The sequence below is a fragment of the Myotis myotis genome, unplaced genomic scaffold (genome assembly GCF_014108235.1).
Source record: "Myotis myotis isolate mMyoMyo1 unplaced genomic scaffold, mMyoMyo1.p scaffold_m19_p_3, whole genome shotgun sequence".
NCBI classification, from domain to species: Eukaryota; Metazoa; Chordata; class Mammalia; order Chiroptera; family Vespertilionidae; genus Myotis; species Myotis myotis.
The window spans coordinates 187,728,521-187,742,870 of NW_023416335.1; the positions used below are offsets into that span (position 1 = coordinate 187,728,521).

Below are 14,350 nucleotides of genomic sequence, written 5' to 3' on the forward strand. Positions count from 1 at the left end.
AAACAGATAATACAATGAAAAGGTACCTGTATTTTTTGTTTCTTCTTATTAGAAATCAAACACCATGAACATCAAAGTGATGGGGGTTCAAATAATGGTTCCAGAATGATGAGGTCTAATTGTGCAATTGAACCTTTCCTGTGCCAGTTGCTCATCTCAGTCATGATGGCCCTTTATACAGGAACTAGAGGCCCAGTGCACAAAAATTTGTACACTCGGGGGAGTCCCTCAGCCCGGCCTATGCCCTCTTGCAGTCTGGGACCCCTTGGAGGATGTCCACCTGCTGGCTTAGACCCGCTGCCTGGGGGAGCAGGCCCAAGTTGGCAGTCAGACATCCCTCTGGCAGCCCGGCAGCCCTTGGGGGATGTCCACTTACCAGTAGGAAGCAGACCTAAGCTGCAGTCGGACATCCTTAGTGCTGCTGAGGAGGCAGGAGAGGCTCCTGCCACCACCGCTGTGCTGGCAGCCATTAGCCTGGCTTGTGGCTGAGCAGAACTCCCCCTGTGGGAGCGCACTGACCACCAGAGGGCAGCTCCTGCATTGAGCATCTGCCCCCTGGTGGTCAATGTGTGTCCTAGTGACCAGTCATTCCCAGTCATTCTGCTGTTAGGGTCAATTTGCATATTACCCTTTTACTATATACAGTAGAGGCCTGGTGCATGGGTGGGGCCCGACTGGTTTGCCCTGAAGGGTGTCCTGGATCAGGGTGGGGGTCCCGCTAGGATGCCTGGCCAGCCTGGGTGAGGGGCTGATGGGTATTTGCAGGCTGGTCAAGCCCCCCCAGTGGGGACCCTCACCCCATGGGGGTTTGGCCAGCCTGGGTGAGGGGCTGAGGGCCATCTTTAGGCTTCCCAAACACGCTTCAGGGTGGGGGTCCCCACTGGGGTGCCTGGCCAGCCTGGGTGAGGGGCTGATGGCTGTTTTCAGACTGACCAAGCCCCCCGGCGACCAAAGCTCCCAGTCTTTCCATTTTTTGTTTTTGTTTTTGTTTTTATTCGCTCCAGCTCCATGGCCATGGTGACTGGAAGCAGGTATCTGGGGTTTATTTACCTTCTATACTTGAAACTTTGTTGCCTTGAGAGGAGGCAGCAGCCGCCCGGGAAGCTTGGCTTCTTCCATCATTGGGGAAACCAAGCCTCCTGCTCGCTCCAGCTCTGTGGCCATGGTGGCTGCAAGCAGGTATCTGGGGTTTATTTACCTTCTATAATTGAAACTTTGTTGCCTTGAGAGGAGGCAGCAGCTGGCCAGGAAGCTTGGCTTCTTCCATCATTGGGGCAACCAAGCCTCCTGCTCACTCCAGCTCCATGGCTGCTGGACGCCATCTTGGTTGGGTTAATTTGCATACAGTTCCTCTGAATAGCTGGTGGGCGTGGCTTAAGGCATAGCAAAGATAGGTCAATTTGCATCTTTGTCTTTTATTAGTGTAGATGCTTTAAAAGTACTCTCAAGGCAAGTTGAAGTACATCTATGTAAAAAATATGACTGGGATTCATGCACACACCATCCTATATAATAAAGAGCTAATATGCAAATTGTTGTCATGCCCTCACCCCATCATGCTGTAAAGTCTCAGACACTCAACACTGGGGAGAGAAGAATGGGGACCAGCCAGGCACAAATGAGCTCGTGAGAGAGGACTGGGGATCAGCCAGGCTGTGGCCCGGAGAGGAACAAGCCATATGCCCCGTGGTCCCAGGCACCAGCAGCTGTGCCTGCGCCTGTGGCCCGGGAGAGGGACAATCCACTCGCCCCGTGGTCCCAGGCACCAGTGGCTGTGCCTGCACCTGCGACCCGGGAGAGGGACAAGCCGCCTGCCCCATGGTCCCAGGTGCCTGCGGCTATGGCCTGGGCGAAACCGCCTGCCCAAGTTCCCCTGTGGCTGCTGCTGGCCCGGGCAAAGCTGGCCTGGGTTCTGGGTGCCTGCAGCCAGCCAGAGGGAGAGAAGCCCAGGTCCTGGGTGCCTGCGACCAGCCTGAGGAGGGAATCCTGGGTCCCAGAAGTGGGGTGAGGCAGAGGTGGTTAGGGGCGATCAGGGGGGTAGGGGAGCAGTTAGGGGCAATCAGGCAGGTAAGCAGAGGTGGTTAGGGGCTATCAGGCAGGCAGGCAGGTGAGTGGTTAGGAGCCAGCGGTCCTGGATTGCAAGAAGCAGTTGGACATACCCCAAGGGGTCCCGGATTGAGAGGGTGCAGGCTGGGCTGAGGGACCCCTCCCATGCACGAAATTCGTGCACTGGGCCTCTAGTTTTGTAATATTAGGAGATAAAATGTAAGTGGGGAAGCATAGTGAGCTGCAAACTGAATTATATTCTTGTCCTTCATCCCAGAAGATGACACTTCCCGTGGTGATCACAATGCATGCTGGATGTCAGCAAAGATGGATGTGTGACCAGCAGTCCTTTTCACTCCCTGCATACATGAAGATTGCTGTTTGATTTGTGGCTGTGGCCATAATTTGCAAAGCTTGTCACTGCTTGCAAGTTATAGTTAGCCCAAAGCTTTGTTTAAAAAGGGCTGTCCCATTCCAGATTATTGTACACCAGATTGCTGTGTCAACTAAATTAACACATTGTATGCGGGAAACGTATTTATGCGTTTTGCATTGACTGGTAGTAGAGTGGCGCGGGACACGTATTAATACGTTTTTTATAGACTAGCGGTAGAATACGGGTAATGTATAAATACGTAAACTAAAGTTATCGTAATTTTACTGAACGTTGCCATTTGTGCAAAAAATTAGCAAAAATGGCCTGTGCCACCTGTTAGCATGCGATAAAAACTACCCGCAAACAATGTGTTAATAACAAGGGGCCACGTATTATACCAGGAAACTTTTTCCCAAGCTATAACTCTGTCTCTTGATTTCTGTTTGGCTTCATTCATCTCCTCTTGATGCTACAGATAACATTGTCATAATAAATAATTCTTATTTAATGAAGATTGTCAAGGTAAAATGGTGGAACTGGACATTGATGGGAACAGAAGATTCAGAAAAAGGATGATTGTAGAGGATGATAGAATTAGAAAGAAGTAAGGTGAAGACGTGGTAGGGGTGAGATGGAGCTACATTATTTTTTCTCTTTTCTTACTTTCCCCGTACATTGGCTTTCTTCACATAGTAGCTGGCAGTTTCTTTAGGAACTCATTTATAATTGTGAGAGAGTTTTAACAGAAGACTAAGAGAGGAGAGGGCCAGTTTGGTATGTAATAGATTGGTTTTCTTTTCAATTCAATCTCATTAGCATAGGCTCATTTACTATGGACATTTACTCTCAAGGCTAACTCTCCATGTGTATTTGAACCAGCAATGGTTTCACTGTAGATGGAACTATGTTGGTGATGGAACATGTTCATTTATCATAGAATGGATAGACTTTGTTTACAGTTGGGATCCCTTTCATCCTAAGCCTGTACATTTTAAGGTATATTTGGAAGCCTTTGCCACTTTGCTATATCTACGAGGCTTGTGAAAACTCAAGTGATAATGTATCTCATTTGAGAATCACCCGAATTCCCTTGAGCTGAGAGAATAACAGGAAAAACAAATGGCTACTTTTTTAAAGTGATAGCCATTCTGGAAGGGTTGTTCTCTTAGTCTCCTTCCTGTCGTGTTGTTGTGCATCTCCGTAAGCCCCCTGACAAGTCTTGGAATAATTAAGCATTATTGTTTTGGATTCCCAATCGTATATAATAAAAGAGAAACATGTAAATTGACCATCCCTTCGCTATGCTCACCAGCCAATCAGGGTTAATATGCAAATTAACCTGACAAAGATTGTGGGTTAATTTGCATACACAGGCGCCAGGTGGAGAGCAGAAGTGGAAAGCCAGCAGCTTGGGGGATGGACGTGACTCCCTCGGTTGCTCCCTCAGTCGCTCCCTTGGAGGGCCGTGGCTCCCTTGGTTGCCAGGCGGAGAGCAGAGCAGGAGAGCAGGAGGCTTGGGGGGCTGTGGCTCCCTGGGTTGCTCCCAGCATGGGGAGCACCAGGAATTCTGGGAATAGTAGTTCTGATGGCAGCCCCAGGACCGGAAGCAGAAGCCCAGAGAGCGGGGAGCACCAGGAATGCTGGGAATCATAGTTCTGGTGGCAGACGGATCTCCTAGACACTAGAGCAAAGTAAGCCTGGAGCAAGTTACTGTTGCTTTGGGGGATGGAGGGAAAGCAAAGGTGAGAGACATAAGTAAAATCAGAGTGTCTAGGAAAAATTAAAGGGAAGATATCCTAAAACTTCCAGGAAATCTCCACCAATGAAGCAAAGCAAAAAAAAAAAAAAGCTTCTATTATTTTGTGAGCAACAAACCAAACTGGGTTGGGGGGTCTCAGACAATTTGTTCATATGATTGCAAAGACAGACAGAAACTCCCAGATTGGAGAGGGCTCCCCTGAGGGCTCCCAGATTGGAGAGGGTGCAGGTCGGGCTGAGGGGAAGCCCCCTCTCCCCCACTGCCTGTTGACAAATCTTCGTGCACCGGGCCCCTAGTATATTCTATAACTAAGGATAAGGTCAGCTTCACCAGAAGAGCAATTCTTGTATTGCAGTGGGAGAAAACCAGGAGCAAGGGCTGGCCACAGTTTGGAATATACACACATGAAATTATTACTTTATTCCAAATTATTCCCACTCCCCTATCCACCCAATCTTGGTGCCCACACTCTCTATATTTCTGAATTATAGGGTCCAATGGGGTTCCTCTTTGACCACATGGTTAAGCCAGGGGAGAAAGCCATGATAAGCATCATTTTATCTTTAGCAGAAAGAATCGCGCCCAATGACTAAGCATCTACTGTTTCATTCTGGATAGCCTGTGTGAAATGTGAAAAGTTCATGCCACACAAAGCATCAGGAGTGCTAGCAGAGCAGAGGAGCTGGCAGATTTCATTGCCAAACCAGGGTCTTTGGACACCAGGTGGATATTTCTCACCTGCATTTTTCTTTCAGTAGTGGGTGCTGCCAAAATTCTCAGCAATCTCTCAGCTGTACAACAATATGTTCCCAAACTAAGAAATTATATATATATATATATATATATATATATATATTAAAAGCCTGGTCTCTTGTAATTGCACTTGGAAGCTCTAGTCTGGGAGGTAAAAAACTGCCACTTTGACAAAGACTGTTTTGTTAGCCTGGATTGTTATAAAATGGAAACGAACCATCAGATAGAAGGGATGTTAGGGCCACTGACCAAGAAAAGGGATGCCACCACTCAGGAGGAGGTCAGAGGAGGATGGACTGACAGAGGAGGACAGGGATCTTCATTTTGTGGGTTCAGAATCTTCCAGCTGAAAGGTGGATAAAATGCAGGGCTTGACATCTCAGGACAAGAGAAATACAGCTTCAGATGGGAGACATTTAAAATGGCTTCTTCCTCAAAAGGCAAGAAAGAAGATGCTCAGAATCGACAGAGGGCTATGTGTGTGACGCATAGGTCAGACCAAGACCTGCAGCGTTATATATGTAAGAGAAAGAATAATCTTCTGTATGTTACTCTAAATAAAGCTTAATCACATAGGAGCTTGAATATAAGTCATTCTAACTTGTGTCTTAGATATACTGTTTGAGCCTTCCTCTAACTTGCATATCTCATGATCAGAGTAGAAGATAGAGATAAAACTAACTGTGCAATTGATTTAGCAGATATATCTTTATAGAAAATATACTGAGCAAATCTTGTACTATACATGCTTCTCCCTAATACCCACACTGAGGGTGCCTATCCCACCTTCATAGGTAGGCTTACGTGTAGATAGATGGTCTTTTGGATCATTCACTCTGGCTGAGTGATACACATCCACAACTGAGAGCCCAAGAGGCTTGAAAAGTGGGAAGTGTGTGTGCATGAACATAAACCTGACCTGAGCTGAAATGAGGCCATTTATAGACTTATTTGATTTTAGGAAGCTGCCTTGGGCTCTGGCAATAGCCCTAAAATATTTCAGACAAGGAGAGTATAGACCAATGTTGAATTTCTCTGGATTTTAGGACATAGTTTTAGGAAGAAAGGTATTAAAAATGTTTACAATTTAAACATATTTAATTTTAAAAAGTAAAACAATGGACACAAACATTTCTGTCCAGTTGATTTAAATTTTCCCTTACCATCTTTGGTTTGATTTCTCTCTCTCTCTCTTTTTTACATTTTTACTATTCTAGGATGAATCCTCCATGTTCTTCCAGTTTGGCCCATCTATTGAACAGCAAGCTTCCGTGATGCTCAACATCATGGAGGAGTATGACTGGTACATCTTTTCTATTGTCACCACCTACTTCCCTGGCTACCAGGACTTTGTGAACAAGATTCGCAGCACCATTGAGAACAGCTTCGTGGGCTGGGAGCTAGAGGAAGTCCTCTTGCTGGACATGTCCCTGGATGATGGAGATTCGAAGATTCAGAACCAGCTCAAGAAACTTCAAAGCCCCATCATTCTTCTTTATTGTACTAAGGAAGAGGCCACCTACATCTTTGAAGTGGCTAACTCAGTAGGGCTGACTGGCTGTGGCTACACGTGGATTGTGCCTAGTCTGGTGGCAGGGGATACAGACACAGTGCCCTCGGAGTTCCCCACCGGGCTCATCTCTGTGTCCTATGATGAATGGGACTATGGCCTCCCTGCCAGAGTGAGGGATGGAATTGCCATAATCACCACCGCTGCTTCTGACATGCTGTCTGAGCACAGCTTCATCCCGGAGCCCAAGAGCAGTTGTTACAACACCCATGAGAAGAGGATCTACCAGTCCAATATGCTGAATAGGTGAGTATGGCACAGAGCGCACACTGTCGGTGGAGGTCAGAGTTTAGCTTCCAAAACTGGGGCTGGACATTCAGAAACAGTAGGAAAGACAGTTCAAGCTATCAGTGTTGAAGGCTAGCCACTGGATGGCAGTTATCCATGACGGTGTGAGTGTTTCCGATCCAAAGCTGGCTGTTTCTGTGTTTTTGTTCTGAGAAATATAAAACTGCTCTCACTTATTGAGCATTTACTATGTGATAGGTATTACTCTACGTGTATTGCATTTTTTACCTCATTTATTACTCAAAGCAACAACTTTAGGAAGCAGGTTTTAAAAATTGTTTTCATTTTACAATATAAGAAAATAAGGCCTATAGGTGTAAATTATCCAAATGAGAGATTTGTTTGTAGTTGAACCCTCTCTGGTCACCACATACTTGATCACTCTGAAAGACACCATAGGCACTGAGACAAGGGAGGACCAGCCCTCTTATCCCTGGAGTGCTGCTGTACTGGGAGGAAATGGAGAATGGGTTAATGGGTGTGTAGGCCATGAAGAGGATGCTTTCCTTGGTTTTTCTCTCCTTTGCTTCTCCTCTCTCTACCTTTAAGAGTGAGGATGCTGCGATAGAGGTGTCTTTTATGGTGTCTCTTAGTCTGATTTATTCACTAAGAACATAAGGGTGGTGGAGTTCTGCTCCCCTGACCTCACCTCATAACACAGGCATAACTGCAGCCTATTCTCAAAGGGTAATTATGTAATGATGAAGGGCAGAAAACTCTATAGGATGCGTTTATGGTTTAGTTATTTGTATAAAACTGTTACATGTGCAATTATAAAAAAAAAATCAAGCAACATAGAAGAGCACAAAGAAGAAAGTAAAAATTACCTTAAATCCAACTAATGAGAGATAAACATGGTTGAAAGAATTAGTGACCATCATTCTAGACATCTCCCTGTGCATGGATACCTATATGGATATAAATCTATAATTTTATATAAATGGAAATGTATACATGCTCTTCAATAACCCAACTTTCTTTTACTCAGCAATATGTTTTGGGCATCCATTGTAAAATTATCAGTTATATCAGACACATAGCAAGGTATTCAGAAAAGCTTAATACATGCTCAGGTCCCCACCATTCAGCTTAAGAAATAAAATATTAGAAAGTGTATCTGGGGAGGTTGACATACATTTAGTGGTGGTTGAATGTGTACCTGCTTATTCTTGGAAGGGAGTTGGACTGTTGCCTTTCAGCTAAACTCCTAAATTTAGAGTGGAAACTAAAACTGGTATTAATGTAGCTGCATCTGTGATCCAGTCCTAATATTCTCTCACCTTGAACTTTGCTCTTCCTGCTTGTTCGTAGTGACTGTCGTAGTTTTCTTTCTACCTCTGGTAATTCTGTCTCAGGCTCATTGGCATGCTCTTCTTCCTTTACACACCTCTTAAATACTAGTGCTTCTCAGGACTCTGTCCTAAACCCTTTCTTTTCTTATCCATTGCCAAAGATACACTTAATGTCTATAAATTCCCCCAAATCTCTGGCTGCAATCTTTCACTTGAGCCCCAAGTCTCTATCTCTAACTGTGACTAGATACATTTCTTGAGAACATGCCATAGCCGAAGCTGTCAAGCTGTCCTGCTTTCTCCTCCTACTTCTTAGAGCCAAATCTGCACCACCTATAAAGGGGGCATCCTATTGCCCACTTGCCTAAAATAAATATTTTCAGTGTCCTTGATTCTATATCCCTGACACCTAATAGCCAATCATGCCATTTTCTGTGGATTTCCTCTGGAGTGCTTTCCCTTATTTTCATATTCATACCATACCCCAGCCCATCTCTTCTCACCTGCATTGCTGCAGGGCCTCTTAAATATCTTCTGGCTCCCCATTCTGCCTCTTTTCAATCTGCATTGTAGCCCAGTGGTCTGAAGTGAATATGTGATGTCATCCCTCTCCTGCTCACTACCTTTCAGTAGGTCTTTATTGCCCCTGCGATAAAGTCCCATCTCCGTAATATGGTTTACAGAGTCATCCGCAGCATGGTTCCTCCTGTCTTTCCAAAATGGTCCCATGCTGCTCTGTGCCTTAAGCACTGCATTCCCACAATACTGGCCTTACTTTAGTTCTTTGAGAATACCCTCTTCTCCCTCACTTCCAGTCAGTTTGTTCTGTGTAATCCCTTCCCACCAATACACAAATGCAGATGCTCCCTTTACCTGTCTCAGATTCTCCATGCTTCAGGTTTTAGTCTTGGCATCGCTTCCACTGGGAAGGCTTTCCTGAACCCTGGACTAACATCAGCCTGTAACATGCCTTCACTGCATCTTGTGCTTTTCCAATAAAGCCACTCTTCAGAATGTTATAATTACATGCTTTATTATCTCTCCTCCCCGTAATTCTGGGAAAGCGGTGACCTTTCTGTCTTACTCATGTCTATGTCACCCACTCCTAGCATAGTGTGAGTCCCAAGGAAGACACTTGGAGTGAATGAGTGACATCCTCCAAGATGCTGAGCTGTCCAGTGCATACCCACCCTACAGGAGCTTTCTCATTCTGCTCCTCTCTGCAAGATAATAGAGATTTCCTTTAAAAACTCCCTGTGTATTCTTTTCTTTACATTCATGTTTTGTCCCATTGTTTTTAGTGTTAAATTTAAATCTGATTTAGATTATTTTACCAAATGTTTGTTCTTTAAAAAAAATGCTAACAATGAATGAATAAAACATTTGCTAAACAACACAAAGCAATCAAGTGGGTGTTACCTTAAAGTCCATAAATATGGTCCAGGAATGTCTGCTTTTATCTTAAAAGCTCCTCTTTATAAACAGGGATCTGTACATATTATTATTTCCCATTTGGCTTCTTTACATTAGAATGTAAATGTGATTTCTCAAGCCTGGCCTCTAACCACTATACTAAAACCATAGTTGGTTTGAACCTTTGTTACCATCTCTTCTGGCCACTGGGAAGGTAGCTCTCCTGGGTTCTCTATGCTTCTTCCTTAGAGATTATTGTCAAGATAGCCACAAATGCCCACCTCCATCTTCTCAAGTACAATAATCTACACCATGCAGGTTATTCATAAATTCCTTGAGTCCCAGTGTGGAGGAGAGAGAAAAGGTCCACCATCACTTAATTTCCCAAGTATACTGTGTAAAATGTGTCTTCCAACTTTTCAACATCCTTCTCCACTGAGGCATTTCCTCTGTGAACTCTCTCTCCTGCCCTAGTTCCATGATTTCTCTAGAGGTCTGTATCTAACAATGTGGGACATCTTCTATGTGCTCTCTTCCTGTCCTTATCCCTGCATCCCTCACTCATTTCCACCATCTTTTCCTTCCCTTCCTCCCAAATGCAGCTTCTCATGGTTCTTGAATCCAATCCCTAGCCTCTCTTAGAAATATATTAATCTGTTTTTCTATCAGGATCCAGAAAGGATTGATGCTGACTAACAGGGACAAGAAGGTGCTATTCTTAAAGTCTGAGCTGTTATCACCAGGCACAGCACTCAAAATCATCTACTTATTCCTTCTACTTATCCTGGTCTGAAATCAGACTCTTCCTCCCTTCAGAGTTCTGGTCTCAATAGGGTTACTCTTTTAAATAACAAACCAAGCAGCCACACCATTTAGGCACAGCAGGAAATCTTTGCAAAATAATATTGTTGCAAATGGTTGGTTGTTTTGTGAGGATGGGCCTCTGTGGGCCTGCTGCTCACCCTCCTGTAACAGCAGTGGGAGGAAGCCCCTCAGGAGGTATCTGGGAGTGACCCGGCCCTACAAGACAGATTTGGGAAAGGGTTACTGTTGTCCTCTGACCTTCTGAACACCCAGAAGCATCAACAGGCCTGTCCTTTCAGAAGCACTATAAGGGGAGGTAAAGCCTTCCTTTATACCTGAACAGCCTGTGGCTTTCCTTTCACGTGAGGCAAGTTCCTAAGTCTAGATTTAGGGAACAGGGACAGGAGGCTCTGTGATACCCCTGAGTGCCAAAAAGAGACACATATTTGAAGTGATTCACTTGTTACTGAAGGAAGACTTTTTTTTTTTTTTTTTAATGACATGTAAGCATTCTCAGAGAGGATCCTTAAAATGAGCTATTTTAGTTCACTATTAAATAAATGTTATTTATCACACATCAATCCAAATTCCTTACTGGTTATTTCTTAGCTCTTGAAGTTCCTTTGACTAGACATGGTGACTGTTTCCAGATAGGCCTTAGACTGCTGGCCAAGGCTTTTGACCTGAGTAACAAGAAAAATACAGAAATCCAGTTAAATTTAAATTTCAGATAAACAATAGATCATTTTTTTTTAGCATCTGTCACAAATATTGCATGGGTCGTGCTGATACTAAAGGATAATTTGTTGTTTATTTGAAATCCAGATTTAACAGGGCTCCTGTATTTGTTGCTAAATATAACAACCCTATTTTGTACACTAATAAAAATGAACTTTCTGTTGGAATTTTGTAGCTTTCACTTATGCCTTATTGGTAAATGGACTGCAGTGTCCTATACTAGCAATTTTCAACCCTTATACAATTCTGTGGCGCACAAAATATATTTTTTGTTGATCTGATAAAAAAAAAAAAGGGCATAATTTTGATTCATTCACGTTGGACAGCTATTGTTGTGTTGGCTGTTGACATTTTTTTTTTTTATTTAACAGTCTACCCTGACTAAATAGTCAGGTATTGCATGTTTTAAACATTCCTACGGCACACTGGTTGAAAATGACTGCCCTATACCATAGCCTGAGACATGCTGAGGGAGTTTTATTCCAACTGGGAACTTGATTTGATTGAAAGAGTTAGAGACTTTCTTATGTGTGCATTCTCTAAGTGAAGGACTTTCTTAGTTTCTGAGAAAAATCTGAAAACCCTTTGGTTTCAGATGATCTGAAAGGGTTGAGAAAGGGATTTGGCCAGTCGTCCAAACCCTTCTTTATCTCCCCGAGCTAGAGAAGAGTTGTTAGCTGTTAGTAGGCACACATCTATATTTTTCCTTTATCACTCCCTGGGGTGGGTGGTAGTTAATGGTTATTTTCCGTTGCAATGTGCTCTTCAGTACCCCGCTGGTCTGTTTCTGTCACTCAGGTGATGGTGCACCTGCCGCTCACCTCTAGGCTCTCTTTCTGTCCTGAGGACCCAGTGTTCCTGCTCTTCATTCAGCACAACTTTTGAACTTGTAGAAAAATCAGATGCTCTTTCAAATGGCTGGATCGCAACATAGAACCTCTTATGAGTCTTGCCTAATTATTTTCCCCAGTGTCCTCAGTTTTCCTCCTCAGCACATGCTTTGCACCCACCCATCCCAGTTCTTCCTTCCCCTTTGAAGTGGCCATCTCAAGAGGCCAGAATACTCCCCCTGGCCTAGCTTTTGAGAGATGGGGATAAGTGATATGAAGAAAGGTGCTTTCTAGGTTCTCATTAAAGGAGCTGTGATGAACAGATATTTCATTATCCTTGAGGCAGCCTTGCCATCCGTGGAACAGTTGGATTAGCTGGATTGCTCCCATGGGGTGCCCACTTGACTCTCTTGGCCTGGAAAGTGCTGAGAAGGTAAGAAATAAATGAGGAATTGAGTCCATTAGTTTTTAGACACTGTGGGCAAAATTTGCTTGGTTAGTACCCATCTCTGGTTGTTATTAATGTTCATGGAGTGCCCAGCATAGGCAGATTTATGGTAAGACAAATATATATTATAGGTGAACTTAATATAATTTACATGTGAACCAATCAAAGGCTCTGTGAATGCATAGTTATAAGGATACCATCAGGCACAGTGGCCCTTCATCTGATTAAAGAAGTCCATTGGAATCTAATGAAAGCTATGTTTTCATACGAAATGTAAAGACACACCTGTTTATATATATATAGAGAGAGATGTGTGGAAGGAAATATAAATTGGGGGAAATAATCAGAGAATCTAATCACTACCCTAAAAGACATATTCAATGCTTATTGTAATTCAGGCAAAGCAAGCTTTAACTGTGCATGGAAGAATGATGGAATGTAAGGATTTTCAAACTCTTCTGTTTTCTTTCAATCTTTCACATTTTCCATATCAGATACATAGATGGTCATTTCATTAAGTAGTCTTTGCTTCTTTCCTTTAAATTCAAACCCATGAACAGCATTCTCAATGTTTAACGCAGAGAGCCCTACATGATTCTTTCTTTAATTGCTATTTAATTCTGTGGCTGAATTGTAGAATTTTAAAGTTATCCATGCCATATTTGGTGGGGTTTTTTCTTCCATTTTCTTTCTCTTCTACTTCCTCCCCACTTTTTTACATCCCCTTCTTCTTCTTTCTTTAAAAATATTTACAATTTGGAGGAGAGGACAGATGACAAAGAGGGGGAGTAAGTGGGAAAAGAATTCTGTTTCACTTAGAATAACTTTTGGGGAGAGGGAGAGGTACATAGTGCTGGGAGAGAAAACACAGGTGGTGCATTGTCTGTAGGGATAGGATGGTCTCAAAGAGGAAAGAAGCAAGATCAGAGTAGATCAGTGACTCTTAGTGGAGAAAGCAGACAGGTCACAAAGGATGTGGGTAGGTGGCAATGGGAAGGGTGAAGAAGAGGGTCATGAGGTATATACTCAGAAGCAGCCCCTTTGTCAGCAGTCAGAGGAAGTTATTAACTCCGGCATTAGTTACCTTTCTGAATACTCACCGCACACCAGAATTGTGAGTGATCTAATTTGATCCTTGCAAAAATCCTGATCCATGCAAATGTCCTCAGGATTCCCTGATCCCTCCCTCCCAAGCACTCCCTATGCCCACCCCCTGCTTTATTTTCTCTGTACCTCTTATGTGACACACTGCATATATTTTATTTTTAAATATATTGTTGGCTCACTCCTCTTGGTTGAATTCAAGCTCCATGAGAGCAGGACATTTTTTAACCTCTGTGTTCCCAGCACAGTGACTGATAGGTTGTAGAACCTTGATAAATATTTGTTTGATAAAAGCATAAGTGAAGATAGGAATCATTATCCCATTTATATGTTTCTAAGAAAACTGAGACCCTCTAGCTTAGGCTGTGTGATGGTGTCAGGATTTGGCCTGGGTCCGCCTGGGGAACCTGGATTTCAGTCCCTTACTGGGCTGCATATTAGCCAAGCTTTAAAGAAATATAAGCCTGGCTGGTGTGGCTCAGTGGTTGAGCATCGACCTATGAACTGGGAGTTCATGGTTCAATTCCTGGTCATGTGTCCGGGTTGTGGGCTTGATCCTCAGTGTGGGGAATGTAGGAGGCAGCTGATCAGTGATTCTCTCATCATTGATGTTTCTATCTCTCTCTCTCCTCTACCTGTCTGAAATCAATAAAAATATTTTAAAAGTAAAGAAATCTAGGCTTCCCTTAAAATGAAAGCATCAGAGTTGGAAGAGTCTTTTGCTGCTCACATCATCCAACTCTTTCAATACATGGATTCTCTCAGAATAGATGATAGAATGATGAATGGATTTATAACTTTTTGAAAGCAAAATCTCAGAGTGGTCACTCATCTGTTCGAGGCTGGGTGGGCACAGAACCAGGTGTCCTTATGGCAGGAGCAGTGTTCTCCACAGAGCATGCTGCCTCTTAACGCCTTGACCATGTCCT

The 14,350-nt window shown here is 43.6% G+C and overlaps 1 protein-coding gene across 1 annotated transcript in view; it reads left to right on the forward strand.

Annotated features, from left to right (window-relative positions):
• GRIN2B (glutamate ionotropic receptor NMDA type subunit 2B) overlaps positions 1 to 14,350 on the forward strand; it is a 303,242-nt gene that overhangs the window by 112,868 nt on the left and 176,024 nt on the right. Inside the window, exon 2 of the mRNA XM_036302093.1 lies at positions 6,152 to 6,750. Within this exon, the coding sequence (XP_036157986.1) occupies positions 6,152 to 6,750 (599 nt within the window). The remainder of the gene's footprint in view (positions 1 to 6,151; positions 6,751 to 14,350) is intronic.